The sequence below is a fragment of the Tasmannia lanceolata genome, unplaced genomic scaffold (genome assembly GCF_043159265.1).
Source record: "Tasmannia lanceolata isolate RefF3 unplaced genomic scaffold, GAP_Taslan_0.1 ptg000024l, whole genome shotgun sequence".
Lineage (NCBI taxonomy): Eukaryota > Viridiplantae > Streptophyta > Magnoliopsida > Canellales > Winteraceae > Tasmannia > Tasmannia lanceolata.
In genome coordinates, this window is record NW_027518701.1 from 12488533 (window position 1) to 12513598 (window position 25066).

Consider the following 25066-nt stretch of genomic DNA (forward strand, 5'->3'; position numbering starts at 1 on the left):
TTCGTTAGAAATCCTGTAAAATCACAGAAATGTATGGAAACACTGCAAAATGATATATTTTTAAGAAGAAACATCAAGAAATAGTGTAATGAACACAAATACAAACTTAGAACCCATCACACAAGCAAGACAATCATCGATAATGGTTTAATAAAATCCAACACCTATAACGACATGTGCTGTTTGGAGTACGTACACCATATTTGACATGCAATTTATATAAATATAATTATGTAACATGTGCTGATATAATATGCCACTAATGCAGTTATGATTTTGGTTTCAATATGCATTTCGATTTCAGTATTGTTTCCGTGGGGATGGAAATGGAAACATTTCGGTTTCGGTGGAAATTGAAAACCATGCCCCTATCATAAGTTGTTCTTTTCATTAGAGTTTATATATGGTTTTGTTTTTTATTCTGCATTGCTGAGTCTAGTTTTTATGTTTTTTGAGAATCTACAGCTATATCTGAATGAAAATTTGTGCTAACCAATGACCCTTTTTTTCTTCCTGATAGTTTATTCATGTAATGATCACAGCCTAAAAGACTTTTTTGTTTTCGCAGTGTTGAATTCTCTCTTTAATGGATCTATTGGAGGCATGCAAAATGGTCAGGGTGCAGAACAGTGCTTTTTCTTTCAGAAAAATAAAACAATTACAATGACAAATGAGCAGGTTCCTAACAAACATTTGGACTCATGATAAACTGAACACTGTTTGTAGCCATAGTTGAAAAATATTTTATCTGCTTAATTACGGTAGGAATTCACTATGGATTCTTTCATCAATTTTAATTGGGAGTTTCCAATCAGAAATTAAATATAATGCTATATTTAGATGGCAATGGAACTGAAGTTGAAAAGCTATGGCTTCTATTGTAAATGCTACATCTATATATCTTTGTAAGAATCAGATTTTTATATATGATCAATGACTTTATCTGTTTATGAGCTCTATATTTACAAGTGAAACTTTGTTATGCAAACCATGATAACATGTCCATATAAATCATTCAATATTTAACACTATCCTTGGTTTTTTTTGCGGTGCTATCTTCTTGGATTGCTAGTAGTTTACGTAAAAGCTTTCTTGTTTCTTTTTGCTGTGTGGCACTTCTTTCTTATATTGGAGGAGGTGATTGACATAGCTACAAATATCTCCGATATTTTAGAAAATATTGAGATAATGTGTTTTTTTGTTCAAACAACAAAAGCCCCAAAATTTCCCATGATTGTAAAAATCATCAAGAAATCTTCATATTTTATTTTGACTGTGAAAATATCACGAAAAAATCGCAATAGATTCACTATATTATTTGTTGTAATTATTTTGTTCTTAAATTTTATATTATATATATATATATATATATTATATTTTTCCAGTTTATTTCTGATATAAACCCAAAAATAACAAATAACAAAAAAGTTTAAAATATCTCGAGATACTCCCTTCCCGAGAAATCTTCGCGACAAATATTTGTGACTATGCTTACTGCTACAAGGTTAGAGAGGAAGGGGATGAAATGGAAGCTAGAGATTTGAGCCTCATGAAATAGGAAATGACATGCTAGAAATATGCTTAGAGCTTGATACCTCACTTCTTAATTTCAATTTAAATATCCAAGTGCAAGAGGAGAAACCCATAATGAAGGAAACAGTGTAGGGATAACCTGTGAGACACCAAAGGTCAGTACCCCCAAATATCAAAACTAAACAACTCAGAACTTCAATTGCATAGGTTTGTTCTTCGAAATGGGAATTTGGCATTTTCTCTACAATATGCAAGTGTTGTTAATATCATTCACTGACTTTCAGATTTGCTTCTTACAGAAAAAAATGACAAGTGAATTTCTTGTATTCTTTTGTTTGCATGAGCTAGATGCTTATGCTACAACTAGACATTTGCATTCTTTGCAGGCCAATGTAGATATAACCAAGGTTTGAAATTTCCGCCGAAATTTTTAAAATTTTGGATTTCTGCCAAAATTTAAAACCATGGATTATAAATTTGTCTCTGTCATCAAATTTTACTCTTCCTTTCTCTTTAACTTAATTATCATCCAATTTGTTTAAGGATTCTGAAAGAAACAATTGACGAAGAAAGAGAATATTTCAATAGTCTTAATCGGTGTAGGAGGTTTGAGATCAGTAGTTCTGCGGGCATCTGAGAGAATGATGAGCGGTCAGGTTTTCACGGGTAAGCAAGGAACTGGAGGTGGATGCACTTCGGGGGGACCTGGATCTGGGAGATGGACCCGCTCTCTTTCGAAAAAGGTGCGAAGGATCGAGCGAGTGGCACAGAAAAGAAGGGAAGAGGGTTTGGGCGATTAGAAGTGTATAAGGTGTAGGTTCAGCAACTTTAGAAGAAGGGTTGGGTGCCAAAGATGCGGGAAGATTTGGTCTAACCTGAATTTTAACTTTCCGGGGCCGTCGTTGGGTGTTAATATTGATGATGGAGGCGGTGTTCAATTGGAGGAGGAGGGGCCTGGATTGTTGGGTGAAGAATTTTTTAATCAAGTCTCAGATGGGATTTCTTTTAATCTTGAAGCTATTCCTCTGAAATCAATTGGGAATGGTGACTGTTATCTGTGGGGGGAGGATAAGACGGGGCTGGAGCAGTGATCTTCCTGCTCTTGAAGGGTGGTTGTGTAGGAAAGCTGGTTTGAGATCAGCGGTGGTGTATAAAATTGACCCCTTAGAGGTGATGGTTTTCCCTCCTTTGGGGGTCAGCAAGATGCATGTAAAGGCTCTTTGGATGGCGTCGAGTTACTCTCCGTTTGAAGCCTTGCTCCCTTGGGAGGAGAAATTTCCATCTAAGGGTTCCATGTGCTGCTGGAGGGTCACCAGGATTCCACCTGAAACATGGTGCGAAGATAACTTCAGAAGGGTGGGAGAACGGGTCGGAAAAGTCTTGGATCTTGACTCCTTGTGTACGACAGGGGAAGTTTATGTGTTAGCTCTGGTTTTGATTGCGTCTGCGTGTGATATTAGCCCGGAAATCTCTTTGCAAGCGAATTTAAATGGATCTGTTTGGTGGGTAAGTGATGCAGGGCATCCCCTTCAACATATTTTACATTGGCCTTAAAAAAAAAGCTCATTAAAGTAGTCTTTAGTTATTTTAATAGCTAGGGGCAGTTTAACTAGTTTTAGTCTTTTGGGCAATTTAGTCACTCATTTAGTAAGGGTAATTTAGGGTTTTAAACCTTGTGTAATGGGCTATATAAACCCTCATATTCATTTTGTAAGGAGCTTTTGATGATTTCTATTTTAGACTTAGGGTTTCTACCCCCTTTTTGTTATGTTCGATTGAACAAGGAAGTTACAAGCTTGTGATTCAAGCTTTTCTTCCTAGTTCCTGTTTTTACCCTTGTAGATTTCAAGGTTTTGAAATCATTTAATGTTTCGAATTTTGGCATCCCCTTGCCAAAATCTGTCTCATTTCAAAGCATCTGGCTCATCAAAGAAGGCAACGTTGATGTCCGTTTGAAAGCGTTTTAGGGCATTCGACAAGATCTGCAAGAGTCCTCCAAAATCTAGTGAGTTTCCCTTCACATAATACGTTTAGGATATCCTCTCGTGCTGTTATTCATATGAGTATTAAAATTTCCGGAACGATGTAGCCAATTTGGAGAAGTGGATTTCACCATGTCCATATCTGTATGAGCATTAACAGAAAATACCAAATTGAAAAGCTCATGCTTGCTTTCAATTTGTATGCTTTGGATGAGTTGTTGATTAATAGCAGGCATATTTGGTATCCACGATCATCAACCCCCTATATCGGTGTTGTTTCTTGTCATTCCAGTGGCGTGTACTCCAAGTGCTTGTTGAAATGTCTGTGAGGTTTGATGGTAAAATTCCTTGCTTAGAAACTTTAGAGAAGAACATGCAAATGATAAGTGCTCAATTATATTTTGTGAATCGATCTTGTTGAAGGCTGTCTAAAGTATATTTTTCTCCTTAGATGCTAATAGTCATCATCCCTATAGAAATTAAATCAGCTCCTGCAAGCTGGTGCATTTGCTTCCACTACTTGTGCCACCTTGTTCTACATCAGTAAGGCTTGAAAAAGCTGATCCAGCTTGGTCTTCATCTTTGAAGGACATCTCTCCTGATTCCTCCTAGGGTGATTCATATCTATGTCCCAGAGAAGTAGGAGCTCTAAATGTTCTGACCGGAGATAGTAGCTTGCGCCCGGAGGATGAGGGAGATGCATCGTCTGAGGATTGCTCTATTGGGGAAAACGACCTAGTGTACGATAGTAGGAATTGCTATCGTGCACTGTCTTCAGCGCAAGATAGCTTAAGATGCACCGGCGGTATTTTCAAAATTCAAGCGGCTGGCTCGCCAGCTGGCTTGAGGTGGAAAAGCTTATGTGGAGTTGATATACATCATTATGATAGGGTGGGTCCCCCTGGGCTATTATTAATTCTTTTGAAAGTATCGTGGAAGCGATTTCACTGAGAAAGTCCTGACTCGTTTTATCAAATGGTCTGATGTATAATCCTGTGGAGTATGGGCGTGGTTCTTTATTGATGAGTTGACGTGGCAACATCCCCATGTTGCACACGTCTCTTGGCTGCAAAAGATAAGGGCAAGTGGAAGATGACTCCTCCATGTTTTTTATTTCGGGTGATGAGTCCAACAGAAGATGGAACTTCATATTTTAATTGTTGTAAGTAGTTGAGTCCGAGTGGGTATTTGAGTTCTATTTGGGCAGGAATAGAAGTATAGGTGCTAATCTCAGCCGTAAGGTTAGATCAACGGCTGAGAAGTAGTCTTGTTTAGGGTAAAATAGACAATCTATTTATACCTAAGTGCAAGGGTTGTTGCACGACTGATTTTATTTTTGCTGAAATTCAAAAGGAAGGAAACGTTTCTCCTTAATTCTATCTTCGTTCTTCGTGGATTCGTCGAACACCCTTCGTTGATTCGAAAGTTTATTCCGATCGGTGTTGAAGTTAGTCAACCTCGACTCGTTCTTCGCGCTTCCGGCTACGCCATGAGTCCACCGTGTAGGGTGAATAGGGGCGGGCCCAGTCCTGTGGTGTTTAGAAGCGCAGCCCAAGTAAGTGCAAATCGGTGGGAACCGTAGTCTTTAGATGAAAGGGTAGATGATTTGGCTATATTTTCTTCATCGTTCAAGTCGGTGTCCCCAGCTCTGGTTCTAGAAGAGGTGGCTAGCCTCGGTTGTCCCTCTGGCATTGTTATGGGCTGGAAGGATCTGGATGCGTCTTGTTCAACTCCACCAGTGGTCGGTCTTGTGTTCGGTAGCCATGAATCTCGCCGATCTGGTGGGGTTTTTTCTACGAACCGTGCCATCACTCTGGATTTCGATTCGTTAGAGGTTGAGGTTCAACCTGCTGGCGAGGTGTTGTATCAGCATAAGTCTTTCAATTTTATGGCGGACAACGTTATTAGGGCCTCTATGGCTGGCGGTATGGATTTTGTTCAGTTTTCGACTTGGAACAGTGTGTCTTGGCGATGATAGGTCTGGTCTATCTCAGCTACAGAAGAGTTGCTCTTGTAAGACTACTGGTATAAGGAGCTTGCTCAAGCCGGGATCTGATCTTTTATTGGGTGATGGTTGGCAATTTTTGGTGGAAAGGACACAATTTCCCATTAGTTGCTTGCTTCGCAAAGCAGAGTCTGTGGACTTCAATTCCTCAGATAAGTATTCACCTGATTCAGATGGCCTGGGGGTGGATCCTAATCTAGAGGATGCTTCGATGATGGTGGTGGGCAATGGTATTGGGGGGGGGGATCTAGACAGTGGCGGAAAACCTTCCCCGTGTAGAAGTGAACCGTGTCGGGGAGATAGATCCTGCGACATGTTGGCTCCCTCGGCAATTCGTTCTGTTGCTTCTTATCCTCTTTCCTCCCTTATCAATTCTTTTAGTAATGGTGAGGGGTCTCCAGATAACATCATTTCTGATGGCCAAATTTCTGAAGGTACGATATGTGAGCCTTCCTTAGTTGGGCATGTTTTTCCTTTACCTTTGTCTGAATTGCAGGTTACACAGTCGGGCACTAGTTCTCCTTCCTCTGTGGGTGCTTTCCAGTTCTCGGACAATTCTGATCCATACTCTTTTGTGGCTTCGAATCTTGGGCAGAATAATATCAAGCAGTGGGAAGGTTCAAGAGCAGAGGTTGTTGAGTTTTTTGTGGGTCATACACTGGAGGTTTGTAAAAGATTGGGCTTGGATTATGTTGGTTTAGGTGAAGTCTTGAGATCAATGATAAAATCTGCGGAGCTGAGAGATAATGATAGCCAATCTAAAATTGTTAAGTGGTCTGAGGAGAAAAACAAAAAGAAGTGCAGAGAGCTAGAAAGGCTAAAATCTGATATCAGCTACGATGGGTGGGTGATTGAGAATTGTGCTTCATCAAAACCTTGTGGAAGGCAGTCCAGTGTTAGAAAGGGGAGAAAGAGCTCAAAAATGGTTATCCCATGAAGATTGTCTCATGGAATGTAAATGGCCTGGGTTCTCAGGAAAAGAGAATTCAAGTGAAAGAGATTGTGAAGAAGTCTAAATCTCATCTGTATTCAAGAGACCAAATTAGATGAAATAAACAGGAGTTTTATTAGATGTCTGGGATTTAGCTCTGAGTGGGACTTTGTTTATGTGGCTTCCAGAGGTGCTTCAGGGGGGATTCTGATTGTGTGGGATGAAAATTTTTGGCATAAAGAAGAGGTGTGGAGGGGCAGATTCTCATCATCTGTGTCACTGTAAAGTGGCAGACAACTCGATGTGGTTGTTGTCTGGAGTATATGGTCCCACTCTTAGGTCGGATAAGGGAATTCTCTGGGAGGGGCTGAGTTCAGTCAGAGATGTTCTTTTCCATGGTGTATTCAAGGGGATTTCAATGAAACCAGAGAAGTAGGTGAGACATTGGGGAGTCAGAGAGCAAATCAGAATATGTGTTCTTTTGCTGATTTCATTGCAGAGTATGAGCTTGTTCATTTACCTCTTTCAGGGGCTACTTTCACGTGGTCTCGAGGGCAGGGTAGAAGTCGCATCAATCGATTTCTCCTTTGTCATGGATGTTTGGATTTATTACCTGAGGTTATCCAGTCCAGAAAGCCTTGCCTCATTCTGTGTCTGATCATTGCCCTTTGCTCCTTGACCCTAGATTGGAATCTTGGGGCCCTCCTCCTTTTAGATTTGAGCTATCTTGGCTTAGTTCCCCTAATATGGTAGACAGAATGGGAGTATGGTGGTACTCTATCATTGTAGCAGGAGCAGCCGATGTGGTGATTGGTCACAAGTTGTGGGCTGTGAAGAAAAAATTGAAAGAGTGGGTTCAGGAAAGGAAATTGCATAGTTGTGAGAGAAAACAATGGCTAGAAAATCGTATGGTGGAGCTCGAAGCCTTAGAGGAATGTGGTCTGGTGGTGTTGAGTAGTGGGAAGAAATGGGCAGAATCAAAGAAGAACATAAGAGTTTGATTCTCCAAGAGGAGATATCTTGGCATAAAAAATCTAGAGTCTTGGTTGAGGGCAGGGGACAAAAATATAGCTTATTTTCACGCAATGGCCAGTGCTCGTAGGAGGAAGAACAGAATCGAGTCGCTTGATGTCAATGGTAATATGGTGACCAGTAAAGAGGAAATTTCTAGAGCCATTTTGGATTTCTATAGCTCTCTATACTCTTCTGAGGACTTGGTTCGACCCATCCCAGAAGGAGTGGAATTTAGTAATCAATCCTTGGAGGAAAGTTTGAGTTTGGAAAGACCCTTTGAGGAGGAAATTGAGAGAGGGTTATTCTCTTTGGGGAAGGATAAGGCTCCTGGGCAGCCTGATGGCTTTTGCTTAGCTTTCTTCCATCATGTTGGACAAATGCGAAAGATGATATTGTGAAATTCTTTAAGGAATTCTATGAAGGCTTAGTACTTGACAAGGGCACGAGAGCTACGTTTCTAACACTCATACCCAAGGTGAAGGGAGCATCAAAGGTCTCGGAATATCGACCTATTAGCTTAGTGGGGTGTCTTTACAAAACATTGGCGAAAGTATTGGCGGATCGTTTGACATCTGTTCTCTCCTTGATCATTTCGGATAGTCAAAGTGCTATTGTTAGCAAAGGGCAAATCTTGGACTGTTTTCTCATTGCAAACAGACCCATTGACTCTTATCTAAAGTCAGGAGAAGGAGGAGTTTTGTGCAAATTGGATATGGAGAAAGCGTATGGTAGGGTAGAATGGGATTGCCTAGACTACCTGTTCGGGAGGTTGGGTTTTGGGGGTCGCTGGAGAGGTTGAATTAGAAATTGTGTCTCCTCGGCTCAGTTCTCTATCCTAATTAATGGTAAGAGGTTTCTTTCAATCATCTAGAGGATTGAGGCTGGGAGACGCCCTATCTCCCTTCCTATTTGTTATTATTGCTGAGACCTTGAGTAGGTTAATGAAAAAAGGGATTAGTACTGGGCTCTTCGAAGGCTTTAAGATTGGTCGGGATCGTGTGGAAGTATCGCTTCTACCGTTCACAGATGATACTCTCCTTTTTTCTGCACCTGAGGGGAATTAGATTTTGAATTTGAAGGCTACTCTCAGATGCTATGAAATGATTATTGGCCAAAGATCTAATTTTTATAAATCTAGGTTGTATGCCGTGAATACTTCACCGAGTGATGCTTGTGGCTTTGTAAAAATTCTTGGTTGTCAGTTGGAGGTCCTTCCTTTGGGAGTTGGTAGACCTAATAAAGCTTTGTAGGATCCGATTGTAGGGAGAATCGAGAGAAGATTAGAAACATGGAAAAGGAACTTAGTGTCTAAAGGGGGGAGATTAACTCTTGTTAAGGCGGTGCTGGCCAATATCCTTATCTACTTCCTATCATTATTTAAATGTCTCATTAGTGTGGTCTTAAGGATTGAACAATTTCAGCGAAGGTTTCTATGGGGTGGCTCTGAGGATAAGAAAGGAATTCCGTTGGTAAAATGGGAGAAAGTCTGTCTTCCTTTCAAGAACGGAGGGTTGGGTACAAGAGTAAGAGAATTTTACCACTTGCCCAAGAATGGAGGTTTGGAATGGAAGAATCTTCATTATGGGTTAAAGTGATAGGGAGCAAGTATGGTTTCTCAGTGGGAAAATGGGGCTCAGAGGATTTGTATTGTAAAAAATCACTGACTGTGTGGCGGGATATTAAAAGGTTGTCTCACTCTTTTGATGGCAGCATAAGATATAAAGTATACTCTGGGGATTGGATCAGATTTTGAGCTGATGCACGGTGTTCGAGCGAGCCTCTCATGGGGTTGTTACCAGATTTGTATGCTGTTGCTTCCCAAAAGGAGGCTTTAGTAAGTGAATGTTTTGAACGGAAGGTCTTAAGGTGTCATGGATACTGAGATTTAGAAGGAATTATTTTGAAAGAGAATTGGACTCAATGGCCCAGCTTTTGAATTTGATTGAGGGGTGCTACATAAAAAGATCCGGTTCAGATAAAAGAGTATGGATTCAGGATTCTTCAGGCTCCTTCTCTGTTAAATCTTTCTATTGCCATCTAGTGCCCTGCGGTGTAACTTCCATTTCCGCCAAGGTATGGAAATTTCATTGTCCTTTGAGGGTTAGCTTCTTTGGTTGGGCGGTGAGTCATTGCCGGATCCAAACTTTTTGACTTTCTTTGGGGGCGGGCATCGTCGCTAGTGGATCATTGTCCATTGTGCTTGGAAGATGGGGAATCTATTAACCATCTCTTCATTCATTGTAAGTTTTCTAGAGAAATATGGTGTCTTATTCTTGTGCGGTTTGGGATATGTTGGGTGTTCCTGCAGTCAATTCAGAATTTAATCACTAGTTATGGAGTATGTGTTTGTTAGCTACCTGGTGGGTTATTTAGAATGAGAGGAACTCTAGAGTCTTTGATAGGGAGTCTAAAACTCCATATTGGCTCTATATTAAAATAATCACTCTAAGTCTCTAAGCATAGCTTCGGCAAAATGCCTTCCTATGTTTAGATTTGTCTCGGCCTTCGATTTATAAGAGGGGTGGCAGATAGTGTGTATGGAGAATGAAGTGCAAGCTAAGATTATTCATCGGTGGGAGCCTCCCCCTTCGGATTTGCTCAAAGTCAATTTTGACGGGTCGAGTTTGGGAAATCCAGGGCCGACTGGTATTGGAGGACTATGCCGGGACTCTCTTGGAGCGGTTTTGTGGTCCTTTTCTGGGCCTATTGGGGTATGCGATTCTAATGAGGCGGATATTAGGGCGATGTACCAAGGGTTGAAAAGAATTGACGAGGATCTCTATAACAAGACCATTGTGGAGGGTGACTCTAAAAATGTGATCAGATGGTTGTCAGGTTCACCCCCGCACAATGGAGGTTTTGGTCTTATTTTGAGGAGATTGCAGACTTGACATATGGATCATCTATTGCTTTTAATCATGTAAGGAGATCTGCTAATTTTGAAGCAGAATCTCTAGCTAGGTCCGGGGTGCTTTGTTTGGATTTGGCATCTTGGTTATCTTGTTCTTTTATTTCTCTGTTGTTCCTTTGAGGACCTCTTCGGTTCTCCTTTTTCCTTAATATATTGCCATTTCAAAAAAAGAAAAGAAAAGAAGGTTGAGATCAGTAGCTTCCCGTGGCTAGTACTAGTGAAAAGTAAACTTTAGAATTTAATTAGTGTTTTCAGTGTCTTGGCATCTTTATATATGTATAATGAGATTTTTTTGGACTGATTACGAATTTTATTTAATGGATTTTGAGCTGTTCTTATCCTTTGATCTGATTTAGCAATGTTTCTTCTGATTTATATCTCTTATGCACAACTTAATGTATCCCATTGCTGTGGTTTGCGACGTCAATAGGTTTTTATGCAAATCCTCTGCAGCCTGTGGATTCTGGTTTTGTTGTTTGTGTTATGTGTTATTTTGTCCAAAAAATACTTCAGAAAAAAAATAAAAAAAATTTAGGCCTTTATATGGGCAAATTGAATCATCTGAAAGGCATTATAGCTTGGTGCATAAGGTGTTCTTTGGTTCTCCTGGTTTAATCATTTCTGTGCATCAGGATAGTAAAAGTGAATAAATTCAACACTGAAAAGAATTTTGTGCAGATCTCTCCGGGAGTATGGTATATTGGATTTTTCAATGGCATCGGACCTGCGAGAACACAGTCAAAGATGGTATGTCTTTTGTAAGCACATGGACACGAATAATTTCTGCTTGATTTGTATTGCAAACACTTTCATTACAGTTGGGAACACATACCTTGTTGTTGAGTTAAACTTCAAAGGTGTTAATATATGATTGGTCCCTACTCCCTACAAAATGATTTTTTCCTCATTTTTACCATTATTATTAAGACCTGATAAACTTTAAATGTGTTAAAGGGTTTGATTGAAAGATTCACTTAGGTTATTGATGTAGGCTGTTACTCTAAGCATTTACTTTCTCTAGAGTCCGGGTGGATATTTTTCTCCTTTGTCATTGTGTTCTGTGAGTCCCTTTCATGGTTTAAAATTTCGGCCGAAATCCCGAAATTTCGGATTTCGGCCGGGGCCAACACTCAAAGTACAAATTTCGGTGTCGGCCAAGATTTTGGCTGAAATTTCTGCCAATTATCAGTTTTGATTTTATTTTTTTTTCAAAATTTCAGGAAAAGATGATTTTTTTATACCAAATTTCGGCCAAAATTTCGTCTGAAATCTCAATATTTCGGTTGTGGCTGAAACCAACACCGAAAACTGAATTTTAAAACCATGGTCCCATGATCTTCTTGTTCTGTGTTCGGCGAATGATTTCTTAGCCAAGATTATAGACATTCATGTAATCTTTACAATATTTGATTTGTGAAGGTTAAATTTTATCACTTATTATCATAGAAAAATAAAATATATGACTACTATGTGTGCAATGCAGATAAGTCGAGGACCAGCATACATGTTCAGTTCTGAAATAAGTGTAAAAGGATGCTTAACCTCAACAATATGGGGACCCTACTGCAACCAGACAATCAATCTTCTTTCTTGTGCTCAGGATGATATCTACACACATCCAAGGAGTCTTCTTAATCTGGAGATGTCCAATGGTGGAGCCCACTTTAACTATGCAATAAAAAGTCGAGACTATTTGCCTCCTAATTCTTCCTTATTATATGGGCCTAACAGTAATGTCATAACTTGCAAAAATTCCTTGGAGGCTGCATGTCTTGGAACTGGTGAATTAAAAACATATACATTGGAGATAGTGAGCACAACACTCCAGTTGAAGATTATGGCAAAGGATGTTAGATTCAATCAACCGTCTACTACAAATAACACGGAGAGCACCGATGAAATTGTTATAATGTGTTATGCCCGACATAATGCCATGCCAATGACAACTTTACATGATTATTCCATTGATATAAGTAGGGTCCCTCTGATTATACAGTTGCCGAAGATCGGGCGCTGGTATGTTGCTATTCTTGTTGATAACCACACAAACGTTCAGGGAGTGCCGCGTAATCTTTGTTTTTCATTGGAGTGGCAAATCCACGGATGTCTTCTTGGAAAGGCTGGACCAAATTGTACATGGGAAAAACACATGCTCCAGGTGGGATTATTTGTTTTCTGCATCTATTTTTGTTGAGTGTACTGTCCCTTCGAAGTTTTTTATAAACTAGTCTTTCACTACATCGATTATGAGTCCATTTAACAAGGGTATCACTTGGGCTCCTAGCATTTATTAATTTGAGGGCTTTCTGGGTCACTTTACATTAGGGTCTATCACGATTTATTCTTGATTCTTCTTAGATGTTTGAAAAAGATTAACTTTTATTTACATTTTTTCCAAAATGGTTTGATATTTCGGCCGGGACCTACACCGAAAGTACCTTGAATCAGTGTCGTTCCAAGATTTCGGCCTAAATTACCAATTTCGGTAATTTCGGCTAATTTTAATTTTTAAAATTTTTCCTGGAATTTAGAATTTTATCCGAAATTTCAGCCAAATTACCAAAATTCCGATTTCTGCTTACGCCGAAACCGATACCGAAACAGAAATTTCAAACCTTGCTTCCAATTTCCATTTATCACTCTTAAGATGTTCAGTCCCAGTGCTTTAGATTTATTAAATTTCTCTTTTCCTTAATCTACATATAGTTTGCACATCAGTAGTAGCATGATATTCATTTACATAATATGTTTTCTGGGTTAGCGAAATTGTGTTAATTTTCTTGTCACTGTCTCACTCTATAGCTTGAATCTTGGTTATCCTTCATCTAATATCTTTTATGCCCATGCTTGAAGGGACTTAGCTATATTGAGAAACTTTTATTGACCAGCTTAGAATGGTTTCCTGCAGAGAGTTCTTAGGGAAAGTGCATTTCTTCCTTATGAGTCTTATTATTTGCCAATTGGTGAAAACACAGCTAATTTCCCTCTGGAGCCCCTTTTAAGCAACTCTTCATTTGAGGAGAAATTAGTTGCTTGGACTTACTTTATTCTGGATATTCCTCACGGCGCAACTGGTGGAAATTTACACGTCCAACTAACATCAGATGCAAAGATAGATTATGGAATATATGCCAGATTTGGTGGGCTCCCATCTCTTGACACATGGGACCACTATGTAAATGGAACAAGCAGTAGCAATGGCTCCATGTTTTTGGCATTAAATGAATCAAGTAGCCGAAATGTAAATTTATATATTTTATATCCTAGAGAAGGAACATGGATTTTCGGATTTAGGCATCCTGTTAGTATTCCTTTTAGAGATCAGATTAATATGCATATTGCTCTTGAGGGCTGCCCCAGACAATGCTCTTCTCATGGTACATGTCATTCTGGTGCAGATGGAAGTGGATTGACTCTTTACAGGTTAACTATACAGTCATTCATATATTTGAAACCTTTTGAATTTTTGACTTTTTATTCTACAATTGATTTTGAAGTTGATATTATATACATGTCTAAATGCTGAAATTAATCAAAGTTATATTTCATTCTCAGTTACTGTTCTTGTGATCGGGACCATGGAGGCTTTGATTGCGGCATAGAACTTGTAACACATGCAGGTAATCTCATGCTTAGTGTATGCAAATTGAAGGTTCTCTGTGATCTCCAATCAATTGTTCTTTGATTGCAGCATTGAACCTGTAACCTACGTCACAAATATCGTTCCCCCGAATTTCTTGGCAAGAGAAAATCTCGGGATATATTATTATTATTATTTTATTTTCTTGTTTAAATTAGAAAAAATGGTGAAAATAAAATTATTTAAAAAATATATAAATATATAAAATTTAAGAAAAAGTATAAAATAAAAATATTGTAAAAATATCGGGATAATATTGTGATGTTATCATGATATTTTATGATAAAAATGAAAATATCGCTGTATTTTTCAATCTCAGGAATATTTTGGGATTTTGTCGTTTTATCAAAATGTCGCGATAAAAACGTGATATTTTGAAAATGTCGGAGATATTTGTGACATAGCTTGTAACACATGAAGGTACATGATGGTCAGTGTATGCCCGAATCATCCTTGAGAATTGTTCATTTATCTTTTTCCCCATAGAGATGTGTCCCAATTCATGTTGATTGCCACAATTTATGCTATAATTTAACCTTGAGCTTTCCCTGAATCACACATGGTAGTATGGACTGTAATGTTTAAAGATTTGAGAAGAAACTATCAATGTGAAGATAAATTTTTTAACATTAAGTGGAAAAATTACATTTGATGCCGTCGGCCCTTTGTAATGCGACCGTTTTGATAGGTGATGCAAGTATGGAGTGTAAGATAAGTTTGCAGTTGTAAACTTACTATAATTGAGGTTAAATTATATTATTATGACTGAAATTCTCTTCAAAATTGTTGTTCAAAGATCTTCCTATCAGTTTACTAAATTTCAGAAAATCAATGATCATTGGCATTTCCAATAGTTCCAGGGTGTACAATTTCAGCACCTTGGCGTATATTTGAAAGTACCCTGCTGAAACTATAGGTCCACACGAAATGGCTAGTCCCTTAAATTTGTAGAGCATGCCGAAGTTCTGAAGACTTAAGATTAAGAAGGGGTAGAAACCATGATATTAGTTAATTTAAGGGTTCAGAACACTGTAAATCAATGACAGAACACCAACTCAGAGAAAAGAACACTGTAAAAATTGAAATTAAATCTTAAATCTAAGATGAGAGAATAAAAGAAAGAAATAGAAGAGACATAGAAACACCCACATTCTGCCCATGGGTTTGGGAGAGAAAGCTCAATAGATTTCTACTCAAATTTCACTACCCCTCTTTACCTGCTAATTAATATATAATGAAGCACAAATGGAAACAAATCATTACCCTTTATTAGATCTAATCTAAACCACCCGCATATAATCATAAAGGACTAAAAAGACAAACGACAAAAATACCCCTAATTGAGAATCAAATCCAAATAATATGGTTCGTTCCTGCTATTGCACTCCAGTTGTTTGAGAAAAGTGAAAGTGTGCACTATTATTCTCTTAAAACTGATTCTATGGAGCCTCTACACCAACTGTCCCTTAAGCATCTTCATTTTATCTTTCGTCCTGAAGTAGAGTGCTAATTGGGGTGCATCAGTTGCCCCAATGAGAGAAAAACGACCTCGGATTTTAGTACTCCCATCTGATTTATACTTCACAGTATATACCCATCTTCTCCCCACCACATGCTTACCTTTAGGAAGTTCAACTAGATCCCATGTTTTTTGCCTTTAGGAAGTTAAACTATGTGAGGTACCTTACCGATACGCCAAAAGCTCCAGAGCTGATGGAACGCGTTAGGCAAGGCCCTCTAAACCTGTCCCATACCAGGCTGGGTCCCACCTAGTCCATGCCTTGGCGGTCCCCCACTTAGGACCATAACATACCATCACGTTTCCGAATCCGCCAACCTCGGCGGCCCACTCTGTGATGGCTCTCACTCTGGCCTTTTTTCCAAGTAGCCCTTTCCACAAGTCGCCCCTTCCGCGGCGGCCCACTCTGTGGCAACTTCACTCTGGCGGCTTTCACTCTAGCTTTTTTTTTACTAGGTAGCCCTTTCCAGGTAGTCCTCTCCACAGGTCGCCCCTTCCGCGACTTGAATACGGGACGTGGTGGCTGCTCTGATACCAAATGTTAGGTACCTTACCGATACGCCAAAAGCTCCAGAGCTGATGGAACGCGTTAGGCAAGGCCCTTTAAACCTGTCCCATACCAGGCTGGGTCCCACCTAGTCCCATACCTAGACGGTTCCCCAGTTAGGACCGTAACAAACTAAATCCCATGTTTTTTTTTCTTTTCGAGGATGAGTCAAAGCATTAGTAAGTTTAGTAGGAATAGAAACGTAGGAAATAGAGACAAGTTATGCACTAAAGGTAGGAGACAAGGTGTTATAGGAAACAAAATTATTAATTGGATAATGAGTACAAGGTCTCTTCTCCTTAAGAAGAGCAGTTGTTAAGTCGGAGAGGGGGAATACCTGGTGAATCAGATGATCAAAGTGGTTCTTAGGACTGGCCTGTTTGCTGAATTTCAGACTTTCGCCTGGTATAGACTTTCAAAGATTTTTGTGTGTGTGTGTGTGTGGTGGGGGGGGGGTTCTTGTCGGAAGATGAATATGTGTCACATGTGGATGCAAAATTGGAAATATCCTCAATGAAGGTGACATCTTTAGATACAAACTGCTTTTGTTTCTCAAGACAAAAGCATTTCTATTCCTTACGTAAACTGGAGTAACCAAAGAAGACATTTAATTGACTGGGGGTCCAACCTGTTTCATGTTGGACCAAGGCATGTCAAAATATAGACACCAAAAGGCTTTGGGTGAATGAGAAAAAAAGTGGATTGTTAGGTTTGAGGGTTTGATATGGATACTTTCTGTTGAATATGAGTATGTATATGAGCATCCCCTGTTTAGGGGTATTTATGTCTTTCCATGTGTATTCACACACAAACACACACACACACGCATATCGGAAAAGTGAGCGTACTCGGTCGACTAGATAAGCTTATCTACTCGGTCTGCTAAAAACAGTGGGGGCCCACATTTTTTGGGTAATCCAAACCATTCATTTGAAAGGACCATACCTACATAGGGTGTCCACAAAACATCAGCCCCTCAGGATCATCCTAACCCATCCAAATATGGAGGGAAAAAAGGGGAAAAATGGACAGACACAGTTTGTCCACAAATCTGCCATTTTCCCCCTCCACTGTTGGATGGGTTAGGATGGTCCTATGGGGCTGATTTTTGTGACACCCTATCTAGGTAAGGACCTTTCAAATGAATGGTTTGGATCACCCAAAAAATGTGGGCCCCCACTGTTTTTAGCCGACCGAGTAGATAAGCTTGTCTACTCGACCGAGTACGCTCACTTTTCCCATATATATATATATATATATATATATATATATATATATATATATATATATATATATATATATATATATATATATATAGGCAGACACACTGTGTGCGTGAGAGATAATCTCTCTCATTCACGCATTCTCCCAAACCTTCTTCTTCTTCTCTCTCTCTCTCTCTCTCTCTCTCTCTCTCTCTCTCTCTCTCTCTCTCTCTCTCCAATGTAGCGTTAACATGGTATTAGAGCTTTGATCGCGTTGAAGATTGAAGATCGCGATTATGGTATCTCAACCCACAAACCCTAATCCATTAACATACCATAACCCTAACCCTAACTGAGTGCCGCACCCAAACCCTAGCTTGTTCCTCCATTGTCGCACCCACCCTTGCCTTCTTTCTCCATTGCCGCATCCCTCCCTTGTCTGATCTCTATTGCCGCAACCCTGTTTTGCCTTTCTCCTTTGTAGCCACCCAACCCTAGCGTTTTCTACGCAACCCAACCCTAGCCTTTTCTCCATTGTCGCACCTACCCTAGCACTCACCCATTGTTCTCACCCCTTTTTCCTTCATTTTCGGCATCATACCCTAACCCGAATCCATTTATTTCTAAAAAACAGTCCCTAAACCTTCCCTTTATTTTTACTTATGTTCTAAACAACTATTCGTGAATCTTTTTCATTCCGTGGATGGTTCCGGGTGCTGGTGATTTGTTTTATTATGATATTGGTGTTGACTTGTGGTGTTGGGGATTAGTTCTATCCCGGAACTGTACGGTGGATATTCATCTGTAGATGCAGTTGTTAGCGCTTGTGTTGTAGGTGGTTTGATCGTAGTTGGATGGTGATCCGTCATTGCGGTTGGTTATTTATTCCATGGTTGTGACTTATTTTGTGGTGGTCTGCATTGTGATGATTGTTGGTGATCTCCGTGCTCAGTTTGTTGTTTGTTGCCCATGAGTTGGTTGATGTTTCTATGGGTAGATGGTTCTTTGTTGGTTCTTGTTGGTGGCTGCGGGGTATTGGGGTTTGTTGGTTCTTTGTTGGTTACTGTTGGTGGTTGTTTGTTTGTGCTATTGTAGCATACTCATAGATTCAGGATATTGAGGTTCACTTTGGGGTTCGATATGGTTATGCCTTCCACATCTTCTACTTCCACACCCGATTTGTTCAGCTCTACCTACGTGGGTAGGGCAGGTTGAGTTTTATTACATCAGACCCCCCTAAATCCGAAGGATGTCTCGTACGACAAGTGGAGTCAAGAGGATGCCCAGCTTCAGTCACTTATGTCAGAGTATGGATCTGAAGATTGCTTGTCATATGTTGTTTCTGAATACCTCTCGCACAGTTTAGTTACGTGTAGAGACTCTATTCGGGGACTAATGATCTCACTCTGATCTGTGATGTTTACACTGGAAACAGGACGAAAGATCTGTTTCTGAGTACTATTCTGATTTCGTTAGCTTATGTGAGCAGATAGATGTCTATCAGCAAGATCGGTGGATGGACTTGGTCAAGATTTTATGCCTATTCGTCAGCCAATCCTAGGTCTTGTTACTTTGCTGGACATGTATGAGGTCTTCTCTCTGGTTCAACAAGCATTGCGTGTTGATCCTTAGGGTGATATGATTGGTAAGCAGTATGCCCTTGCCGTTTAGTCTGGTTACAGTCGCGGTCGTGGTCGCAGAGGTTATGGTAGGGGTTTTGGCTGTGATTCCATTGGAGGCCGTACCACTGGTGGTCGTGGATCCCATTATTGTTCCCATTGTGATATGGAGGGTCATACTATGGATTTCTATTATGATTTACATCCAGAGTTGCGACCCTCTATAGCTGTACATCATGTTTCGAGGACTTCTGCAGAGACTCCCATTGCTATCTCTACTAATTATTTTGACACCCTCGTGGTCTCTCGCACTCAATACGAGTCTCTTCGATGCCTACAAGAAAAAGGGAACAACTAGCTGCCACTCTTGCGATGGAAGGTAGCACCCCTTCTTGCTCTTTCAGTCATTCTAGTTCATAGCTCATTGACTCGGAGCCTCACATCACATGACTGGTAACAGTAGCCTCCTTAGCACCTTTAAGCCTAACTCTTCTTCTACATTGGTTACTTTGGCTAATGGGGCCAAGTGCCCCATTTCTGCTACAGGAGACACTTTTGTCAATTCTCATTTATCACTTATCCTCTGTTTTATGTGTACTTAGTTTTCCGTATAACCTTTGTTAACTTACCAACTTCTCCAAAAGCTTAAGCTGTGGGAGAAAGGCGTTATTTATCTTTTATACTTTGACACTCCCCCCCGCACGTGTGGCCCACTTGGCAAACACGTGGCACATGTGGTCCCACTTTGGGTCGACCATCGCATGCGGATTTTTGCTATCCTGGAGGTTTGAACTCGAGACTTTTGGCTCTGATACCATGTTAACTTTCCAACTTCTCCAAAAGCTTAAGCTGTTGGAGAAAGGCGTTATTTATCTTTTATACTTTGACAACCTTCTTTCTGTTAGTCGACTTATTTGTCGCCTTAACTGTTCGATGATGTTCTTTCCTTCTTGTTCTTTTCAGGATCTGGCGACTAGGAGGGGAATTGGTTCAGGACGTGAAGTGGACGGTCTTTACTACCTTGATGGTGATTCTGCACCTATGGTGCTGAATACTTCCGTTGATTCATTCATGTGGCACTGCCGTCTTAGTCACTCTCTAGCTGATCGTCTATGGCATTCTTCGGCTCTGTCTGGTCCTATTAGCCAGTTTCAATGTGAGTCTTGTCAGTATGGAAAATACCATCGTGTTTCCTGTCAGTCACGTTCAATTAGTCATGTCCTACATCCATTTGAGTTGCTTCATTCTGACGTTTGGGGTCCATGTAGGACTCTTTGGGTATCAGTATTTTCTTATATTTGTGTACGATTATTCAAGGATGACTTGGTTATATGTAATAAAAGATTGTTATGAAGTTTTTAATATATTTTGCTCTTTTTATATCGAAATCTCTAATCGATACTCCTATTCTATTAAATGTCAGATAATGCACACGAATATTTCTCTATTTCTAATGGTTTTCAAGATGTTTTATCTTCTCATGGTATTACTCATCAGTCGTCTTGTGCCCATACCTCTCAGCAAAATGGTATTGCAGAGGAAAATTAGATTTCTTGTAGACATAGCTAGGACTCTTCTTTATCATGTTCCTAAATCCTATTGGGACGAAGCAGTTCTCACATCTTATTTTTTGGCGAACCGTCTTCCGTCATCTGTTCTTGAGAATCGGTTGCCTTTCTTTGTCTTACATCCATCCGAGACTCCATTTCCTTTACTTCCACGAATGTTTGGGTGCACATGCTTTGTTCATGATCATACTCTTGGACTAGATAAATTGGAACCTCAAGTGATTAAATGTATTTTTGGGCTATTCTCGCACTCATAAGGCTATCGGTGTTATAGTCATCAGCTTCATCGTGCTTATATGTCTGCTGATGTTTCCTGTTTTGAGGATAAGCTTTATTATTTTGGATCTATTTCTACAGAGATTCCAGATCCTGAGGCGCCACTACGTGTCCTAGTTCCTATCTTTGTATCGAGTTCATCACCTGTCGTTGAACCCAAGCCGCTGCAGGTTTATTCTCGTCGTCCTTAGCAACCTGCAGGTCCAGATGCCACTTCATGTCCTCCAGCTCCCTCACAGTTCGCTAGACCACCCACTGCTCCTGAGGTAAGTGACTCTCCTGTTGAATCTCCGGTCGCATCTCTACCCCGCATCATCCTTTATCTAATGCGGTTTCTTATGCTCATGTGTCGCCTTCTTACAATTCCTTTCTGTCATCTCTATCTTCCGTTTCTATTCCTCATTCTATTGTCGAGGCTTTTGGCTAATCCAGGTAGGCGAGCAACTATGGAAGCAGAGATGGGGGCTGTGAAGGAAAATCACACATGGCAATTGGTCCCTCTTCCACCAGGAGCTCAGGTGGTTCGCTGTAAGTGGGTATTCATAGTGAAATTCCTAGCAGATGGGATAGTAGAATGACTGGAGGCTCGGTTGGTTGCAATGGGATATACACAGACATATGGCAATTATACACGGACACATTCTCTTGTGGCAAACATTCCTTCCATCAGAGTTTTGATATTGCTTGCAGTCAACAGCTTGTGGCCTCTCTATTAGTTGGATGTCAAGAATGCCTTCTTGCATGGTGATATGTAGGAAGAGGTATATATGGAGCAACCTTCTGGGTTCGTTGCTCAAGGGGAGATGACGAATGATGTCTACAAGTTAAAAAGGCGATATGGTCTTAATCAATCTTCTCGTGCTTGGTTTGGCAGATTTGGTGAGGCAGTGATATGCTTTGGGATGAAATAGTGTGCTGTAGATCTTTCAGTGTTCATCTCTCAGGGCAAAGATGATAGGATCTTTCTGATTGTATATATTTATGATATCATCAATACATGGAGTGACAGTGTAGGGATACAAAGGCTGAAGGACTTTCTTCAGAAGGAATTCTGCACCAAAGATCTTGGCTGTCTGAGATACTTTCTAGGGATAGAGGTGGCATATTCCCGTAGAGGGCTATCCCTCTCACAAAGGAAATATGCCCTGGATGTATTGAAGGAGACTTGTCTTATGGGAGCAAAGCCAGTTGAGACTCCCATGGACCCAAATGTCAAGCTTTCAACTGATCAGGAGGATTTACTAGAGGATCCAGGTAGATACAAACATTTAGTTTGGAGGCTGATTTATCTTACTGTCACACATCCGGATATCGCTTATGCAGTTGATGTGGCTAGTGCACCACGGACATCTCATTGATCGACAATTATTCAGATAGTGAAATACTTGAAGAAAGCTCCCAGTAAAAGACTTCTCTTCAGAAAACATAATCACATGAGGATTGAGGGGTATTCTGATGCAGACTGGGAAGGATCTCTTGCAGACAGAGGTCCACAAATGCCTATTGTACATTTATTGGAGGTAACTTAGTGTCTTTGAAAAGCAAGAACCAGAAAGTTGTTTCAAGGTCAAGTGCAGAAGCTGAGTACAGAGCCATGGCCTATACAGGTTACGAGTTGATTTGGTTGAGGTCATTCTTGTTGCTCGTCATCGGTGTCACTCCATTGTGACAATAAGTCCTCCATTCATATAGCCATGAATCTAGTCTTTTGTTGGAAGGGTTTTCACCCCATGTGAAATCGCTACGCGCAGCGGACCTAAAATCGTGTAGAATAAAAAAATTTCTTCGATTTCGCCTATTAACCCAAGATCCTAGAGAATTAGATGATCATATGGTGATTGAAATATATATTCAAGGATCAGTACTTAGCCTTTAGAATTCAAAGTTACAAATTCTTTTGCTTGATCTACTCCTCGAAGTTCCTCGCACGTTCTCAACGTCGCGAATCCACAAGTTGAATCGATAGATTCCGGTTCTTTTGCACATGTAGGAGAATGGAATAACTTTTATTCCAGCAAGAAATTGATCCAAATCAATTCTTTAAATTAAAAAGGAACAACTTTCCTCTAGGAGCCTTTATGTAGTTCTATCAATAGAAGTAGAATTTCTAGAGAGTGTAGAGAGATATATTAGAGAGAGACTAGAAGAGAGATAAAATTGAATTTGAATTTTCTAGGGAGGGAGAGGGCTGGACCAATTTCTCAGAGGGCTGGAGAATCAATCAAATTCTAATTTCTTTGGTGGTTTAAATAGAAAAACAGAGTTTGGATTTAGTTTGGATTTGGTCCCTACAATTTCTCTCATTAATCCTATCTTATGTTGAGTTTCTCATGAAATAGGATTACAAGGACCAATAGTATGCTCTTGTTTGAAGGTAGGTTATCTTTTCCTAACTTTTTGGAAGATATTTTCTCATAAAATCTTTCAAAACCTAGATCCTAAATTGTAGGAAACAAATCCCTACTTTTTAGCCTATTATTTAGCAATCCCTACAAAATAGGAAAACACTTTTCCACAAATGCCAAGACTAACCCTAAGGGTCGCATATTATTTCAAATTCCCGAAGGAGGGGAAATTCAAAATGAATTTGGAGTGTGTAGGTGGTCTGCCAAGCATGGGAGCACCCCATGGCCGAATTTGTCAGGATAATTCACCCCTTCTGTAATGTCAACTGTATACAGGATAATTCACTCCCCTTCTGTATAACTTTCATTAATTAATATATTAAATATATTAAATCCCATCCAATTGGAATAGAAAAGGCTCCAATGGATTTCTAAAATCCTTTTAAACATTTCCAATATTTCTTCTCTATTGGATCAAATCCGTAAGAGCTTATAGATAAAATGCGAGACCCTCATTCATAAGAATGTACTCGGATCATTCGAGTTATGACTGCCATCTCAGTCTGTAATTATAACTACAATCACATTGAGTAAGTTGCCTCCATCGAGACAGAACCCTGAAGATGATCCTCAGATCATCTTACCCTTAACCACATCTAGTATGTGAAAGTCGCTTCTCCGATCTACATCTACCGAGTTAAGTCCTACGAGGAGTGGACTCTTACCCCCTGGCCCCACTCATGGTATACCATTCCGGTCAAGCTGTGTAAGCCTCACAAATGCATTTGCAAAACTATTAAAATTTCAAACTGTTTCAAAACTTTTTTTTTATAAACCTTTAATCAAATCCAACTGGCCAGGTATTTTAATATGCATACTGCTCTGACTGAAATTGTAGATGTCTTCCCTAGAGTTTAGGGCGGAGAATTCCGTGTTGGGTATCCCTATTGATCTCGAGGGTTTGTCGTTGGATCTAGTACCATCCAAATGTGGCTCTAAACAAGAACCACTATAAGATAGACCAAAACCCTAGAATGGCCTCACAGACAAATATAACCCCTCAGATCAAAGGAAATGTAAAGGGTCCTGTCTTATAATCTCCTTGTCCACAGGTTTTTCCAATGTGATCCTGTCCAGTGTGTGATCCAAACGTCACACCCACTCTTCTTACTTAGGGTCCACTACCTAGATGACCGAGATAAGTCTCCTTACGGCACGTGCATGTAAGCATGGATGATGCTGGTTGTATACAAGAAAAGATGTCCAATCTCAGCCCAATCAGGAACTATTAAGGTCTGCAAAGAACCGGAATGCCATATCTCCTTGCTCCCTTGGATCTGTGAATCCCTTAGCATGGCATTCGTACTTTGCTACCTAAGGACGAATATTGGTCGTAAAGTAATCACATCACACATTCATATGTTTAATACCCATAATATTTAATGAAATGTAACTTTATTGATACTTCAATTGAAAGGAAATACAAAATGTACTGACTTTTAGGGCACTAACTCTAGACGTGCATGAAAATCATGGTGAATATGATCTATGCGATCCGAGTGGGATTGCAACCGTTTAAATTTAACATTTGGGCCTCACAAAAACTCAGCTATTCGATTGGGACTGCATCTAGACATGTTTTACCTTGAGTTCTGATACCAAATCTGATGTTGGATGATCGAAGGAAGGACTAATACTTCGCTCCGATACCAAACTTATGTAGGACAATCAAAGGAAGGACTAATTTTTCATTTTGATGCCTGTTAGAAATGGGGATAAGGTTAGAGAGGAAGAAGAACATGAATGGAGAGGATGGACAGTCTCCACTAAGGGAGCTCTTACATGATGTATATGTAGGTACAACTAGGGAAATCATGGTACAATGACTATAATACCCTCTACACTACAAGTAATGCTTAATCTACCCTTATACATTATTCAACACTCCCCCTCAAGCTGGAGTGTATATGC

At 39.9% G+C, this 25066-nt stretch overlaps 1 protein-coding gene across 3 annotated transcripts in view; it reads left to right on the forward strand.

Moving 5' to 3' along the window:
- LOC143857212 (transmembrane protein-like protein) overlaps window positions 1-25066 on the forward strand; it is a 96046-nt gene that overhangs the window by 41296 nt on the left and 29684 nt on the right. For all 3 annotated transcript variants that reach the window (XM_077367626.1, XM_077367628.1, XM_077367627.1), the window contains 5 exons: window positions 569-678; window positions 11055-11123; window positions 11860-12534; window positions 13285-13799; window positions 13932-13996. In XM_077367626.1, the coding sequence (XP_077223741.1) occupies window positions 569-678; window positions 11055-11123; window positions 11860-12534; window positions 13285-13799; window positions 13932-13996 (1434 nt within the window). The remainder of the gene's footprint in view (window positions 1-568; window positions 679-11054; window positions 11124-11859; window positions 12535-13284; window positions 13800-13931; window positions 13997-25066) is intronic.